The sequence below is a fragment of the Canis lupus genome, chromosome 6 (assembly GCF_003254725.2).
Source record: "Canis lupus dingo isolate Sandy chromosome 6, ASM325472v2, whole genome shotgun sequence".
Taxonomy (NCBI): domain Eukaryota; kingdom Metazoa; phylum Chordata; class Mammalia; order Carnivora; family Canidae; genus Canis; species Canis lupus.
The window spans coordinates 53939706-53956188 of NC_064248.1; the positions used below are offsets into that span (position 1 = coordinate 53939706).

The window sequence follows — 16483 nt, forward strand, 5'->3', positions numbered from 1 at the left end:
TCCCCTCCTGGTTTGTTATAAGGCAGGGACCTCAGGGAGAAAAGGGAGGGAAGAGGGTAAACAAGCTCTACAAACATCTTGAAGAAAAATATTAGCTTTAGGATTCAAGAGCTGGAAGAGATGATTTGAGGAAAGTAATTTTTATCATCTATTCATCAATTACTATGAAAGTGTACACTTTGCAGACTCAGACTTTTGCACTAAATAATTGTGATTTTATTAATTTTTTTTCCCACAAAATACAAAGCTTTGCACCACATTAGTGTTCTAACACAGGAAAATTTCACGGTTTTCATTGGGAGGAGGGACCATTTATATATATAGGATATTGATTTTATGCACATTCTTAAAATCAAGATCAAATAAAATTTGTCATGACAAAGGAAGGCCAACCTTGTGTAACATGCAGATTATTGCTTAGAACTTGCATATACTTTGAACTGGCACACATACAAATAAAATATACAAACATTTAACATTTTTAAGGGAATTACCTAGAGATATTAATTAATCCCCTTCAAATTAAGCACAACCAGTGACCAAAGAATACTAAATTGCTATTTTAATTGCTAATAAATCTGAATAACACTTGTTTATAAATTACCAAGTCTCACATTTTGTAAATAAGAGTTTTTCATTCAGCCTTATGGAAATAAATTAGAAGGTGTGTTTCTCAAAATGTTAAATGTATTTTGAAAGACTTCCAAAATCTTTATAACAATTAAATAGTAATGTATATTCCCAGAAAAAAATTTTGTGTATCACTAGAGTTATCACATTTGCTGCAATTTCCAAGTAGCTTTTTCAAATGAAATCCATGTCTAAAAGTTATTATAAATTCTAATAATTACCAAAAATACTCATAACTCATTCTAGTTACTAGTAAGAGTATCATCTATGCAAAAATTCTTTAAGTAGAAAGTAGACATAATGATACTAGAAGCAAACCAAGCAAGAAACAGAAAAATATATAGCATATTTTATTTACAGTTATATTTTTAGGCTTCATTAACCAAGAAGTAGCAAATACCTAATGCACACTTAATTACAGAAAAAATTATGTAAAGATATAAAGAAAAATTATACAGATGATGATTAACGAGTTTTCAGCCAGAGGTACTGTATTTATATCTTTAAGATTTAGAAATACTTCTCATTGTTTTTGGTCTTAAATATAGGGCCTGATATCGAAACTGTCTAGTTTGCTGTAGACATTTTCAATGCAAACAAATGGTTTACGGTTTATGGTGTAGCAAGGGACTCAGTGTAAACATTTTCAATGCAAACAAACCAATTTTAGCAGCTAGCCTTCAGTTCTCCACTGCTATCCAAAACATCTTCAAATAAAGGTACAACTTAATATCAAGGCTGGTAGAGGCAGTTTGAGGTCTGGGCTAGAGAGGGATAGGGCTCTAGTCCATGGGTGTTGCACTTGTAAAACATGCTGAGTTATCCACTTGCTGGTAAGCTTGTTTTTAAAAGAAACATGACCATAACTAAATTTGCTCAGTTAAAGAGCAGGACCCAGTAATGCTGCCACACACCAGCAGCCCCTCCTCCTAACGGCCTCATAACACAGAGCTACTTCAGTTCCTCCTCCTGCTATGGGGTCTAAGGAAGAGCATTTAGATAATTTATAGGTCTACAATGAATCCATAGCTGAAATACTATAAAGCTCTTACTGCTAAGCCAGTCTAAGAAAGAGACTACAGATGTTTTTCTCAATAAAACCATAACCTTATTAGCCTTGTTTCATCTTGTAAAAAGTATTAAGTACTAAATGGCTTCTGATAGCCTCTTAGCAATTATGGTTTGCTGACCTCTACTTAAACGTATTGCAATGCTTTTTTTCAATTGAAAAACGTACTTGAAAACTTTGAAATTTGCCACAACAGATCAGAACACTTATGGGTATGGGGAAGCCTCAAAAATTGAAAGGTGCTGGCATAGTCTTAAGGGTGTTAGGAGGATGAGTTGGAAGGGCTGAAGGAATTCAGAGAACAACCTTTAGATGAGGGAGGGACATCATGCCTTTTAAAGGAAAATCAGTCATGGTGTCTCCAACTCCAGGTCCTGCTGGCTTCTCATTGTTCTCACACGTGCCACATATGCTTCGTGTGAAAAATCCCTTGCAGTAGCTTTAAGGGATTGTGCCTGTCATCAATCAAGCTGTGGTTAAGGCTGGGCAGTTTGTTTGTGTGCCCAGGATCTCTAAACACAGGAGGGATCTCACTGCTGTGTTGGTTCATACCGGTGGAGAAATGCTGTGCCACATTTCTGATAAAGTTATATGCACTTCTTCTGGAACCCAAGACACACAGATACATAGTCTTCCATAAAGTAAAACTATGATGTCAACAATTACATGGACTTTTCAATTTTAAGCAATAGCCTAGACCACTGAAAGCTGATTCATATGTATATTTACACATTGGAGTTAGCAGTAACCTAGAAACTGAAATTTGTTCAAACATTTATTTAATAATAATGTCTTTTGGAACATGTTTATTTCCCTTAAAAATGAAACAGAACAAACATGAATATTACACTTTCCCCTATATATCTCCATGACAGGATTTTTTCTGATGCATGATGACAAAAGGTGTAACCAGCTGTAAAGCTGGCCCTTACATCTGTGAAGAATCATTCTCTGAACACCCAATGCACCTCAGAGAAAGTGTACAATTTAGAAACTGACACTTTAGCAAGAAGTCGAGCCAAACAGATTAAAATTTAGAAAAGAATTTGATTCAAACACCTATAAACTAGGCAGTTTTTAAAAATAAGACCTTTACAATAGTACTGGGGCATCCTTGGTATATCAATCACCCTTAGGAATGGTAAAGACATTATTATTTCTCCAAACATAGCACTAGCCCATGAAACAACAAAACTAAACAGTTGAAATAAAAATTACATCTTAACTTACCATAAGGCATCAAGACACAAGTTACACATGAGTTAATTTCTTTGCACTTATATAACTCCATTTTGAGTTTTAAATAAATGCAAACAATACTTACTAGAAAGATTTCAGACACAAGAGTGCAAATTCTACAAACTCAAGCTCATAATTTTTAAATTCTCCCAAATAACAGATGCAGAATCTATGATCTTGCATGCTATTTAGTTGATTTTCATTCACTTTCAAAATTTTGTAAGAATTTTTATTTTTTAGACTACTACACATTCAAAGAACACCTTTATAGTTACAGGTTTGTCACTAATCTTCTTCTATAAAAATAGAATTGCTTAAAAATTTATACCAATTTGCTTTTATTTTCTACAAATATTTTAATAGTTGTTAAATTCAGAATGCCTAATAGAATTATTTAAATTAATCCAGTCAAAATACTTAATATGTAAAATGTCTAGCAAAAGTTAGTCATTTAATAAATGAAAAATTCATCGTTTAATAAATGATATGTTCTGTCTTTAACTCCTTGTATCTTAGGTAGGTGGATACAATCACAGAACAGCAAAGTATAGCTCCTGTAAAGATCTGACTTAAAGTAGTATGGCAGTTTGTAGTGTCTTTTCCATTTCATGCATGTTGTACAAGGAAATATGTAGCTTCTACTTTTGGATATTGAATCTGGATGTTGAATTAGCTGTCATGCAGCCAGCATAAAATAAGATTTGCTGACTAAAGGGAATAGTGAACTTTGGTTCAAAACATTGTATTTTAAACATTTGTTTTGTGAGTAGCTATACTAATGAAAAGTGCTGTTAATGAAAGCAAAAATAAAGTTTTAAGCATGAAATAGCAACTATAAAAACTGAAACTGCTATATGGAAACTCACTTATCAGTGAGCTTTATATTACAATACATTGCAATATATTGCTTTATATTGTCTTCATTTTGATGGTGGATTTAAAATCTGTGTTCAGAAACTATAGAAATATCCCAAGAGTCAAAAATATTTACTTCAATTTTTGTTTCTTTTTAAAGGAATTAATTTCCAAAATAGTTTTCTAATATAAATATTTTCCATTTAAAAATCCAGTTTTCTTGCAAAAGAGCAAGAAAAGAACAAGATAAAACCATGTGCTTTCCTACTCCCTCTAAACAACCAATACGCATTTAAGTGCCTGTGATGTCAAAGGCACTAAATTGGTATCAAATTATCAATTTAATATTAGTAGCTTTAAAAACAAATACCTATACATTACTTTGTCTTTCAAAAATAAGTGTACTTACTAAAAGCCAATAAATTTGATTTTCTCATTGAGTTATTGACTGAGATTTCAGTTACTTTCTTTAAATGTTCTAAAACTTATCAGGCTCTCTCTGCATTAAACAGCCAAATCAAATCAAATCAGATCAAATCAGTCTGATCTATCCAGCCAGCCTCCCTTCACCATCATAACATGGGCAATGAAAGGAAATCATTCTCCTACCAGCTGAGAAACTGAGTGGATTAGATCTTTTTTGGGTTGGGTTCAATTAAATTCAAGCAGCTGTCACTGATTAAATTTCTTTCTTAGGTAAGAACAATCATTAAAGTACTTGAGAAAAATAAAGGCAATAATAGTTAACTATTATAATTCTATATTTGGGTTGTAAGAATCAAAGAAGTAGTAAACATATACTTACAAGAATCACAAAAAAAAAACCCAAAAACCAAAAAACGGGAGTCACCAACCATTTATCACCACACGGGAGAAGGATGTTAATAATCAGAATATTTAGATTAAATTATCTATTTTTTTTCCTGTCCTTTAGGAAAGACAGATATCCAAAGCACTCAAAATGTTGGTTAAGCAAGTATGGGTGTAAACTGTGAATAAAATATGAATTCTGACTCTTTTGGAGTTTTGGTCTCATTAAGAGGCCTATGTTAGGAGCGTGACAGATACTGCATAACACTTTGGTACTGATGATGTTGGGTTCTGAACTTAGGGGAGGTTTTGCAAGTAGAGCAAATAGAAAGGTTATATTTTTCATGGAAAAAGTGCAAGGGAAACAGAGACAGCAGTGTTAAAGCTTTTTTCTTAATAATTCCTCCCATCAGCCTAAATAATTATCTGTAACTTGCATTTTTAGAAAGAGGAATTCATCTCTTAAGGGGCTCTGTAAGACCTATCTTAAGCCTTACAACAAATAAAAAAGCAATACTTTGATAAAATGTTAAAAAAAGAAATAAAGTGGTCTGAAAAATCTAAAAATTAAAGTATTTTCTGTGACTGAAGTAATTAAATATTCCCAAAATAAGCAAAAATATTTTATCATTCATAGATGAGAACATAGCTAAACAAAATATACATCATTTCTAATAGCCTAAAGAAAAGAACATTTTAACAATTTAGAAATTAAACCCTACACGGGTATTGATAGCCATAGTAAGAAGTGAGTGCAGTACAACAAAATGTTGAGAGCTATTTACAAATTTAAAAGCAGTTCCCATTCTTTCAGCAAAATTGGTGACATAAAACTAAGTGCACCCAATTAGCATAGTCATCTTTTCACAGAGAAAAATACCAATCAATGCAGGTTAACAGATTTCTGAAAAGATTCACCACTATATTTGTAATTTTTTTATTTAAACCTTTAAGATTTTATCCATGCTTATATTGCAGAAGAAAATCAGAAAAGAAATCTTGGAATAAAATCTAAGTTTTAGTTTCTCTTTTCTAAAGGTAAAAAAAAAAAAAAAAAGGATTGAAATCCTTGATAACAAATATAATTAATAAGAAGTACAAGAACATGCCAAGAATTCATCCTATCAGTAGATATAATGCAGATAGTACTGAAGTATGCATATCAACAGCCCACTTTTAGTCAAGTTTTCCATTCTGAAGACTACTTTTGGTTTTCTCTTGTCTGATGAAAGAGATGACTTTGATGCAACCCTTTGTAATTTTGATCATCCACATGACATTCATTATATCCAAAACAACACAAGTAGAGATCCAGGAACATTGGATTAAAAATCCAAGCCTTATGTAGGCTTCTGTTCCTAACACGGAATACATGTAACTATAAAAAGGAGGTATTGGGGCAATCCGCACGATGAAGAACACCACTGTCATGAGTATTCCATTGATGACGTTAGCCTTGGAAAACTTAGGATACTTCAGAGCTTCAAAGAACCACCTGGAAAAAATTTTTAAAAGCATCACATTTACTCTGTATCTCCAAGGATTAACCATTTTAATTTTAGTTTTCAGTTTTTAAAATTCAGTGAATATCCCCCTAAGATTTATATAGAGAGGCAAAGGGCCTAGAATAGCCAATATAATACTGAAAAGGAAGAAAGTTGGCAGACACATACTACCCACTTTCAAGACTTACTTACTATATAAAGCTACAGTAATCAAGACAGCATGGCATTGGTGAGAGAACAAATAGATCAACAGTCTTAGCCCAGAAACAAACCCACACAAATATACTCAATCGATTTTTCACTACAGTGTAAAGGGAATTCAATAGAGAAAGAATAGTTTGTCCAACAAACAGCTGGAACAATTGGATATTCATATGCAGAAAAATGAACCTAGGCAGAGACCTCACATTTTATCCAAAAATTAACTAAAAATGAACCACAGACTTAAAATATAAAATGAAAAACTATGAAACTTCTAGAAGAAAACATAGAAGAAAATCTTCATGATCTTGGGTTTGGTGATAATACTTTAGATATAACACCAAAAGCACAATCTTAGAAAACAATATTAAGTTGGACTTTACTAAAATTAAAAACTTGCTCTGTGAAAGGCACTGTTAAAACAAAATAAAAAGATACCCATGCACTGGGAGAAAATATTTACAAAATACATCTAGGATAAAGTACTTGTATCCAAAATATAAAAGGAATTCATAAAACTCAACAATAAGGCAACAACCCAATTAAGATGTGGGCAAAATATCTTAAACACCTCATCAGAGAAGATATACAAAAGGAAAATAAGAATATGAACAAGATGTTAAACATCATTTGTCATTAGAAAACCGTAAATTAAAACAATGAGATACTACTACATATCTATAAAAATTATAAAATCCAAAATTTTGGCAATACCAATTGCTGGCAAGGATATGGAGCAACGGAACTCTCAAGCATTGCTGGTGAGAATAAAACAGTAAAGCCACTTTGGAAAACAATATGTCAGTTATAACACTAAACATATTCATAGCACACAATCCAGCAACCACTCTCCTAGGTATTTTTCCAACTGATTTGAAAATTTATGTCCACACAAAAAAATTACATGCAAATTTTTACATCAGGTTTATTTATAATTGAAAAAAACTGGAAGCAAGCAACTAAGATGTTATTCAGTAGGTGAATGGATAAGCAAATTGTGGTATATCCACACAATTGAATGTCATTCAGCAATAAAGAGGACATTATGTAAATTCCAATTTACATAACCACATGGATAAATCTTAAGTGCAGATTACTAAATAAAAGCCATTCTGAAAACAATACCCACAGTATGATTCCATTTATATAACATCCCAGAAAAAGCAAAACTATAAAAACAGAAAACAGATCAGTAGTTGCCAGAGGTTCAGGGAGAGAGAAAGAGGGTAGAGAGTAAGTGAAGCAGAGGAGATATTTTAGGGTGGTGAAACAATTCTATATGATATTGTAGTAGTGACTGCATGACGTTATGCATTTGTCAAAATCCACAGAACAGCATGAAGAATGTGTACAAATTTTTTTTTTCAAATTTTAAAATATCAGGAGTTTGGTAGTGCCAGGATAGAATCTAGACTGTGACAAAAGAATCTAAGTGCTTTACAAATATATGACATAACCTTACTCTAGGAAGTGCGGTAAACACAGGTGATCTAAGTAACTTTGGAAATGGTGGCTATAAGACTAAAGACAAAACTATACACAAGCGCTGTATTCTATTTGGTAAAGTTGCATGTCATGGAGGAACAAGTTAGCAATTCTGAAACCCATATATATAATTTGGGATTTAACACATAAGTACATTTGTTTGATGGTGAAGCGGGGACCCGGTTTCTCATTGTTGGGGTGGAAAATTACTGACAACTGAGTAAAAGAGGCTAGATTGAGCCATATGATACTGGGTTAGAGTTGAAAACATCAGTATGAATTCATTTAGCTTAATTGTGTGTGTGTGTGTGTGTGTATGTGTGTATTTATGGACATAGAATAATTATAGGTAGCTGTATACCTATAATTACACAGGCTAGTATATTTCCCAGTTATCTGGGAAATTATAGAAACAATGATGCCCCAGTAACAATGAGCACACCCAGAGCCTAGACCATGGTCTCTAATACCATTCTCCAATAAAAGGAATCAGGGCTCTTTGAGACACAGCTGATTCTAGGGCTGGAACAGAGAATATACAATATGAATCTAGCATATTTTTTACTGCCAGAAAGTAAGGAAGTACTCAAAAAACAAAATGGTGAGGTTATAGCAAAGGGACACAGAAACCAACTGAAAGAGTTCAGTGGCAAAAGCTGTAACATTTTAAAAACACTTGAAGTATAAAATAAATCCATGAATCCATAGTAATATAAATGAATGAAGGAATAAGTGATTGAAGGAGAAAAGATAAATATCCTATGCAGAATAATTATAAATAATTTCTGTAGATATTGCACTCTCAACAAGGAAAGGCATAGGGGAACTATTCATAGTGACTTCCTTCCAGAGTTCAGGATAGAAAGCAGGTGGGATTGAGAGAGTAACTTAAAAATTGAGAAATCTAACAAATGTTACTTCAGCCAGGTAAACAAGGAAAACATCAAGTGATAAGTCATGTTTATAGCATGTAGGCCTGATATGCTGTCATGGGAATGGTACTTTACTTCTATGGTCTTCCTCCCCAAACCCCATGATCCAACTCTAATCATGAGAAAAACATGAGAAACTCAAATTGAGAAATATTCCACAAAACACCTGACCAGTACTCCTCAAAAGCAACAAAAGTCTGAGAAACTGTCACAACAAAGAGGAGTCTAAGGAGATACAACTAAATGTAAAGTGGTATCCTGGCTGGGGTCCTGGGATAGAAAAAGGAAAACTAAGGAAATCTGAATACAGTAGGGACTTTAGTTAATAATAATGTATCAATATTCATGAATTGTGACAAATGTACCCTACTAATGTTAAAATGTTAATAAGGGAAACTGGCTGTGGGGTTATGAGAAACTTCTGTATCACCTTGCACTTTTCTGTAAGTCTAAAATTATTCTCAAAGTTTATTTTTAAAAATTCAGTATTTTCTCTGTTATTTCTGCTCTTTAAAAAAGATTGTGCTGAGGGATGCCTGGGTGGCTCAGCAGTTGAGCATCTACCTTCAGCTCAGGGTGTGATCCCGGGATCCAGGATCAATTCCCACATCGGGCTCCTTGTGGGGAGCCTGCTTCTCTCTCTGCTTGTGTCTCTGCCTCTGTATGTGTGTGTCTCTCATGAATAAATAAATAAAATCTTTAAAAAAAAAGATTTTGCTGAATTTCACCTCATTGTTTAGAGATTAAACTGCAAATATAGTAAAATATACTATCTTAATATATATATAAATATATATCTTAATATTTAATTTGACTGAATTAGTTATGACTAAACTAGAAACTGCTTAACCTCAGTAACTAAAGCTTAACAATTAAGAAAACCTTAAAATATTTTACTAAGATCAAAAGATCAAGTAGGAGTAATTGGTAGGATAAGAGGTGTATTACAATTTGTCAGTATATGTAGTGTGAAAAGAGAAAAATCTCAACTATTCAAGTCAATTAAAAGAGAAACTATTTAGGCAGCAATGTCAAATTAATAAAATATCACAAACAGGAAAACCATCACTGAAGCAGTAAAGTCAAAAACCTTTGTTCTAAGGGATCTTCTATCCCTCAGTCTTCTTTAGTCCAAAGACTTCTCTTGTCATTAACTTTTCTCAGTAGTTAGAAGCCACCCTCAGCCATTAAAAAAAAAAACAAACAAAACCAAATAGCCATTTTTTTAGACTATATGGTGGCCTTGGGATTACCAGAAATGCTATCCCTTAAATGACCAATCCCTTTCTCATCACAACTCTTAACACCCCGTATTTCACTCTACCCAATTCCACCTAAACCCATTCTTTGACCTCCCAACTCTCAAAATCCTATCAGCCTCCAGAGTTTGATTACTTCCTTTCCTACCTCCCTGAACTCAGATAACTTCAGAACACACATCAGCACACTCAGGTCTCTAAACACTTCATACATCCCACCCACCCCGTCTGCCTCCAATTTCTTATCACACCACCTTTCCCAGGCATGTACACTGCAAGTCGTACTGTGCTCTGCAACCAGAATGCCTGGGTTCAGAGCCTGCCTCTGCCACTTAGCACCTGTGTTGTCTTTCCTCTCTCCGTCATTGACTTCTATGTCTCAGTTTTATCTCTACAATACTGGGGGCAATGATGGGAACTCCCTTCTGGTATGAAGTAGTTATGACACATAGTAAGAACCCCACTCCAACTAGAGCTCAATAAATAATTATGACTCCCCAATACTGAAATTAAGATAAACAGCAGGCACAACTATAATTTAAAGAGAGCTGGACTTTAGCTGAATTCTCTAATTTCTTTCACCGTCCTTTTACTTAACTCCACACTCCATAAAATTGCTTCTAACCTCTCACCATTCAAGTTACTTCCCTTCCTCATTCTTTTCTACTTGTCAATCCCTTCAGAGGAACTGGCCTCTTCTAACTACTGAGATAGTAGAGTCCATCAACCATGAATTCCTTAAACTCTGACCTCAAGGTCTCAAAACTTCTTTTCAGGCACCTTTACCTTTATACTCAGATAAAGAGGTTTCTCTTGCTCTCTCTAAGGCTAACTGCTTCCCTGCCCATGCTCGGGACCACACTCCATCTTCTGGGACTTTAGTCCATCAATTATCCCCTTCCCCTTGATCCATCTAGGTTGATTCTTTCTTCTCTCTGACCAACTTGCTCAATTTTTCCTAATCCAAAAATCTCTCTGCTTCTCTTTCCTATCACACTTTTTGAAAGAGAAGTCAACAGTATATTCACAGGCATTCTTATTATATCTCATAACCCAATACAATATGATTACATTCCCCTACAAAAGAAATTGGTCACTAGTGGCTTCCCTATAATCAAGACAGTGGGTTCATCTTAGACTTCATCCTAAAGGGCTTTTCTATAGCATATGACACTGCCAACCATCATACTTCCATCTCTCCTCACCTCCATGATACTATTTTCCTCTTGGTTCTCTAACTACACTTTTCCAGTCTCTACTTCCTCTGCCTATCCCTTAAATATTTGTGCCTCCCAATCATCATTCCTTTCTATATGTGCTACCAAGGCCATTTCATCCACTCTCAAAGGCTTGACACCCTAACATGAATATTTGATTTCAAGTCATCTCTCAAGGTCTACTTGTAGTTCCAGATTTTTAATTTATTGTTGAGCATTTTTATGCTCAACAATAAATTTATTGTTGGTGAGCATTTCACAAATCAAAAATTCTCAAATATGCCCAAAACTCAACATGCTTAAAACCAATACTCTACTCCTTGCCTAATCACTCCTCTGTACCCAGCCCCCAACCACAGAAAACTGCCTGTTTCTCTTCTGATCCTCCCAATCATTTTGTGGGGTTTTTGAGAGATGGATATGCTTTTATTTTCATGAATAAACTCCATTTTAGTGTGTGAATATATACAAATATGTAAATATATGATATATATAATGAGTTTGTACAAGCAAACTTTTACAATAACACTAAGCTATAGAAAATTGGCTTGTGTAATTAAATGGTCATATTTCAGGTAGCTACATAAGACTGGGAAGGGCCCAAAGGCCATCTTTTCAATATAGTTTGTGTGTTAGGTGTCATAAGCATCCCAACATTTGCTTTTTCTTTGTTCAAATTCAGGTCTTTCTGTGGAAAACTGTGTGTGTGGTCTGTAAATTTTAATTATTTATTTTTAAATTTGAAGTATAATTGACATATCACAGTATATTAGTTTCAAGTGTACAACATAGTGGTTCCACATTTGTATACACTGGGAACGGAGCACCACAATAAGTCTAGGTAATGTCTGTCATCACACAAAGTTGATACAGCATTACTGATTTATATTCCACAGGCTGTACCTTACCCTCCACATTTTATAAATGGAAGTTTATAGCAACCAATCCTCCCAAATCTTCATCAGTGGCATCACCAATGACTTAACCATCCACATCAGAAACTTGCAGTCATCCTAGACTATTCCTATAGTCTGTAACCAAGCCCTACCCATTCCATTTCTGAAAATTCTTCCTTATCTTCCCCTGATTCATTCCGTTCCCACTGCTGCCATTATAATTTTTGGTCTCAGTATCTCTAACCTCAATGACTACAATGACTCAACTGGGTCTCCCTTGACCTAACCTTTCTAGACTGTTCTCTTTTCACAAGTCGTATTCTGTATTTAGTCCAGAATACTTACACTTTCTGTTCTCCAAGTACTTCATGCACTTACCAAATTTTTGGTTGTGTGAAAAGGTGATCATCTACAAATCCAGACTTAAAGAAGTTGTCCTTTGGCTCTACTATGAAATCACCATATTCATCTTCTGCCAATTTTTTTCATGTGACCAATACCTGGTCTTTAAGCCAGTTTCATTCATTCATTCATTCATTCATTCATTCGAGAGAGAGTGAACATGTGAGCAAGTAAGGGAGGAGCAGAAAGAGAAAGACAGAATCTCAAACAGGCTCCGTGCCCAGCACAGAGCCCCAATCTCATGACTCCGAGATCGTGATGTGGGCCAAATCAAGAGCTGGATGCTTAACTAAGTCACCCAGGTGTCCCAAGCCAGTCTCTTTTAAAAGAAAGAGCTCATATATTAATTTGAGGTGAAATAATATTTATGTAATTGCTTTTCCCTTCCTCTCTCACATCAGAAGAGCCACCTATTTTGTTGGAATCTACTTCTTACCTAATTCAAACACTCTTTTATTCCAACAAATAAAGGCTACTAGATTGTGAATATATTCATTAAAGCTGAGAGGGAAAGGGGCAGGAGAAAGAAGGAAGACATGCTTGTGAGAAGAAAGGACAGAGGGAAAACACTCTTTTACCCACCATCTACAGTTATTACTAAAAAAGGTATACAAGAAAAGATAGCAAATTGTACGTGTTTATAATCTTCCAAACCCAACTCTATAGGGAAAAATCTGTCTTTGGTCATTGAGCACTTCTTTCTCCACCTGCACTTCTAAACTTGAACCTTTCAATTATGTCCTGGGAATTAATGGTGCAGTGTGGTATTAACTACAAATAGTGTAAAAACAAGATATTATCTGGTATAATTCACACCTGGCAAAAGCAAAAATGGTTCCTTGCAGGAAGAGAAAGAAAGGAAAAAAGTGAGAAGAGAATGGAAGCAAAAAAGTCCATCCCAACACAGCACTGCTTCAGTGTGTTTTTGGAATTCAGAGTTGAAGGTCAGAATTTTGAGTAAGCCTGGGGTTCTAGGAGATATTGTGAGTTCAAGAGGAGCAAAGAGAATTTTAAGAAGTGTAGCTGTGAATAACAAACTCGATCTTTGTTGACATCCTTGGAAAAACTCCAATAAGGCTATGGATGCTGTACATTTCTGGGCCTGGGCAGTGAGTTGACCCCAGTTACCTTGGTTGCTAATGTAATTTTTTCAGAATGTAAACATTGGTATTTAATAAATATTAACTGTGAAATTTTAGGAGTTCAGAAACTTAATTTTAGAAAAGTTGCCCACTGCTCCAATATTATTTTGGCTCCCCTTCTTCTTCTAAACCATTCCTTCATTATCTACTCCTCCTTATCTTATGCTTCCACTCTAAACACTCAACTTTATCATTTAAGTGCCATCTTTTCTCATGGCTTCAAATGTCACCTCTATCTGATCATTCCAAAATTCTTCTCTGTACCTCTCACTATAGTTCTACTCAGATGCCCTGTTTGTCCTCTTACCTAACATCTCCAAACCAAACCACCTTCCCTCTAGTCCTCCCCCTTGCCTCCTCATTTCTTTTCATGGGCCCAATCCTCAAAGGTACAAAGGAGTTGCCCTAAACTCATCCCTTTTCTCTAATCTCTCATCCATTGCCAATTTCACTTTTTCTTCCTTGAAAATCTCTATTTTGTCATCTTTTATCTATCCCCACAGGCTAATTTGGACTCCTATTTATTTCCTGGACTAATGTAATTACACCATCCATTCACATAACTAAGAGTGTCTGCTAACCTCCTAACCCAATCTTTGCCTCCAGTCTTCCAATCTATCCTACAAATACCAAAAACTACAATTACTCAATGCTATTTTCAGAATGTCTTCCCCACTAGACTATGTTCTCATCATCCACTGGTTCAAGTTCAATTAACTCTGACACTCAACACCCTGTAAGTCTATCCACCCTCCTCCTAGGCATACTCTTTGATTCTACAAGAATGGGTTTCTCTTTCATGCAGCATGTTTATTCCACTTTTTAAAAACTTATGTTCATTCCTTCCCCAACCACTTCTAAAAACATTCTAAAAACCATTTTAAGAATATGTCCTGCCTTCTCTGTGAAGGCTTGCATGACAAATATCAATAATAGATATTGAAATGTGGTCCATGCACCCTGAGACTTTTTGGAGGGTGTACAAGGCAAAACTATTTTCATAATAATATTAAAATATTATCCACCTTTCTCCTTGTGATGACTTCTACAATGAGGGTGCAAAGCATGGTAGATAAAACTCCTGGCATCTTAACACAAATAACGGCAATGGCACAAAATGATACTAGTGGACACTGTAGCCTTTACCACCACACACTTGGAATTAAAAATGAAACAAGGGAATTTTTAAAAATGTTACAAAAGGGGGGGGGGGGGCAGAAACGGTTTCACTTAAGAATGTCCCCAATGAAGAAGAATAATTTCACTGCATCCTGACCTTTAGGTACATCTTTTTAATATTATGTGTGATAAAATGGGAAGTATACATAACACACTTCTGTTGCAAAGTACAACAGTTATCTGAAGGAAAAAAACCCTTAGATGATGATTTGAATTATGAGCTAAACTACCTGCCTTTTCCATGGAACACCATTTTTACTTGAAAAAACAACTGAAAAAACTATGTTATTTAGACTTGGGTATTTGGCAGGCATTTTCTCAAAAATGAAAAGTGAGTTTGTCACATTGAGAAAAGAAGCTTGTCAGTATTTGTTGCCAATAACAAAACTTGAACTTTCAAATGAAAATCAGAATTTTGGAAAATTTTTATTTGCCACTATGATTTTGATAGCCTCCCAATACTTAAAGGCTTTTGAAATGAGATCAGTGGTGATATTAACTAATGTGAGGTTTTAAAATATTACTATTTAATGTACCAACATTTGGAAAACCTACAAAACTCAGTGGACCAAATAAACAAATGACCAAGGCATGATGTTACATAATTATGCATAGGCAAAAGATTCAAAGTGCAAAGAGACCAATGAATTTGAATATAACTCTGTATGGAAAGTTCGTTGATACAGTTTCATATTCTATATTTAGATAACCTTTAAAAAAATACCTCTTGGTATATTTTGGCATAATGTTAAAGAAGAATATCCTTGAATACTTGAAAAGGCTTCTTAAATACTTCTACCTTTTCCTACTACATTATTAACTCTGAGAGGCCGGGTTTCTCTTTCATATGCTTCAACCAAAATAACATTTCACAACAGACTGAAAACAGAGGCAGCCCTGAGATTCCAGCTAAATACCACCATGCTAGACATTAGAAAGATTTGCAAAAGCGTACATCCATGACACTGTTTCCACTAAAATTTTTTTCATTTTGGTAATGTGGTTATTTTTCACAAAAAACACATTATGTTAACATAAAATATTGTTACTATTAAATGAATTAATAAATATTTTTAATGTTGCAGTTTTAATTTCCAATCTGGCAAATATCAGTAGATATAAGCCCACAGGAAATAAAAGTTCATTCAAGTCCTCAATAATTTATGATATCAACAAGTTTGAGAACAGCTGTTTTATACCATTAACATCAGCGCTTTTTTTCTTGCCCCTTTATACATAACGTCTTGTTTTACTAGATCATTTTATACTTTTAAGTCCTACTTTTTCAATCATAGACATGACACCAGACACCATACTCAAAGGTCCCAGAGGGCAGGGACTGGGACTTTAGGTACTGCGGAGGTATTTAGGAAATACTGAATTAACATATTAAGGAGCATGTGTACAAAGTTCTTATAAGCTATTTAATTTTAATAGCAATGAATAAATATGTCCTCATGGCAACTCAAGGCATTTAGACAAGAAGGAAGTTACCACCATTGAATTATTTCTTATAAAAAGAAAACTGATGCATGGATATAACTTAGCAGAAGAAATGTAACTGTGAAGCCCAGGTGTCTAAGCTTTATTTCAATCCTCTTTTCCTCTATAACCCACCACATGCATTCCATGTGCCTTCTTAAATCATACAACACTTTAAAA

General features: G+C 34.5%; 2 protein-coding genes across 37 annotated transcripts in view; one reads left to right on the plus strand and one right to left on the minus strand.

Annotated features, from left to right (window-relative positions):
- The window catches only part of LOC112640819 (phosphatidylinositol N-acetylglucosaminyltransferase subunit P-like), a 117434-nt gene that overhangs the window by 25920 nt on the left and 75031 nt on the right, over positions 1–16483 (plus strand). For 6 of the 26 annotated variants that reach the window (XR_007411458.1, XR_007411463.1, XR_007411459.1 and 3 more), the window contains exon 1: positions 13502–13609. The exons of 8 other annotated variants lie outside the window; for them this stretch is intronic. Coding sequence is in view for 1 of the 18 variants with exons in the window: in XM_049111647.1 (XP_048967604.1) it covers positions 13580–13609 (30 nt within the window). In the remaining 17 variants the exon portion in view is untranslated. Of the gene's footprint in view, positions 1–13335; positions 13642–16483 lie in introns of those variants that run through there. 12 more of the 26 variants (XR_007411452.1, XR_007411454.1, XM_049111646.1 and 9 more) reach the window with 9 other exon arrangements.
- Positions 194–16483, minus strand: part of TLCD4 (TLC domain containing 4) — a 103500-nt gene continuing 87210 nt past the window's right edge. For all 11 annotated transcript variants that reach the window (XM_025417552.3, XM_025417554.3, XM_025417558.3 and 8 more), the window contains one exon: positions 194–6098. In XM_025417552.3, the coding sequence (XP_025273337.1) occupies positions 5780–6098 (319 nt within the window). In that variant the 3' untranslated portion in view covers positions 194–5779. The remainder of the gene's footprint in view (positions 6099–16483) is intronic.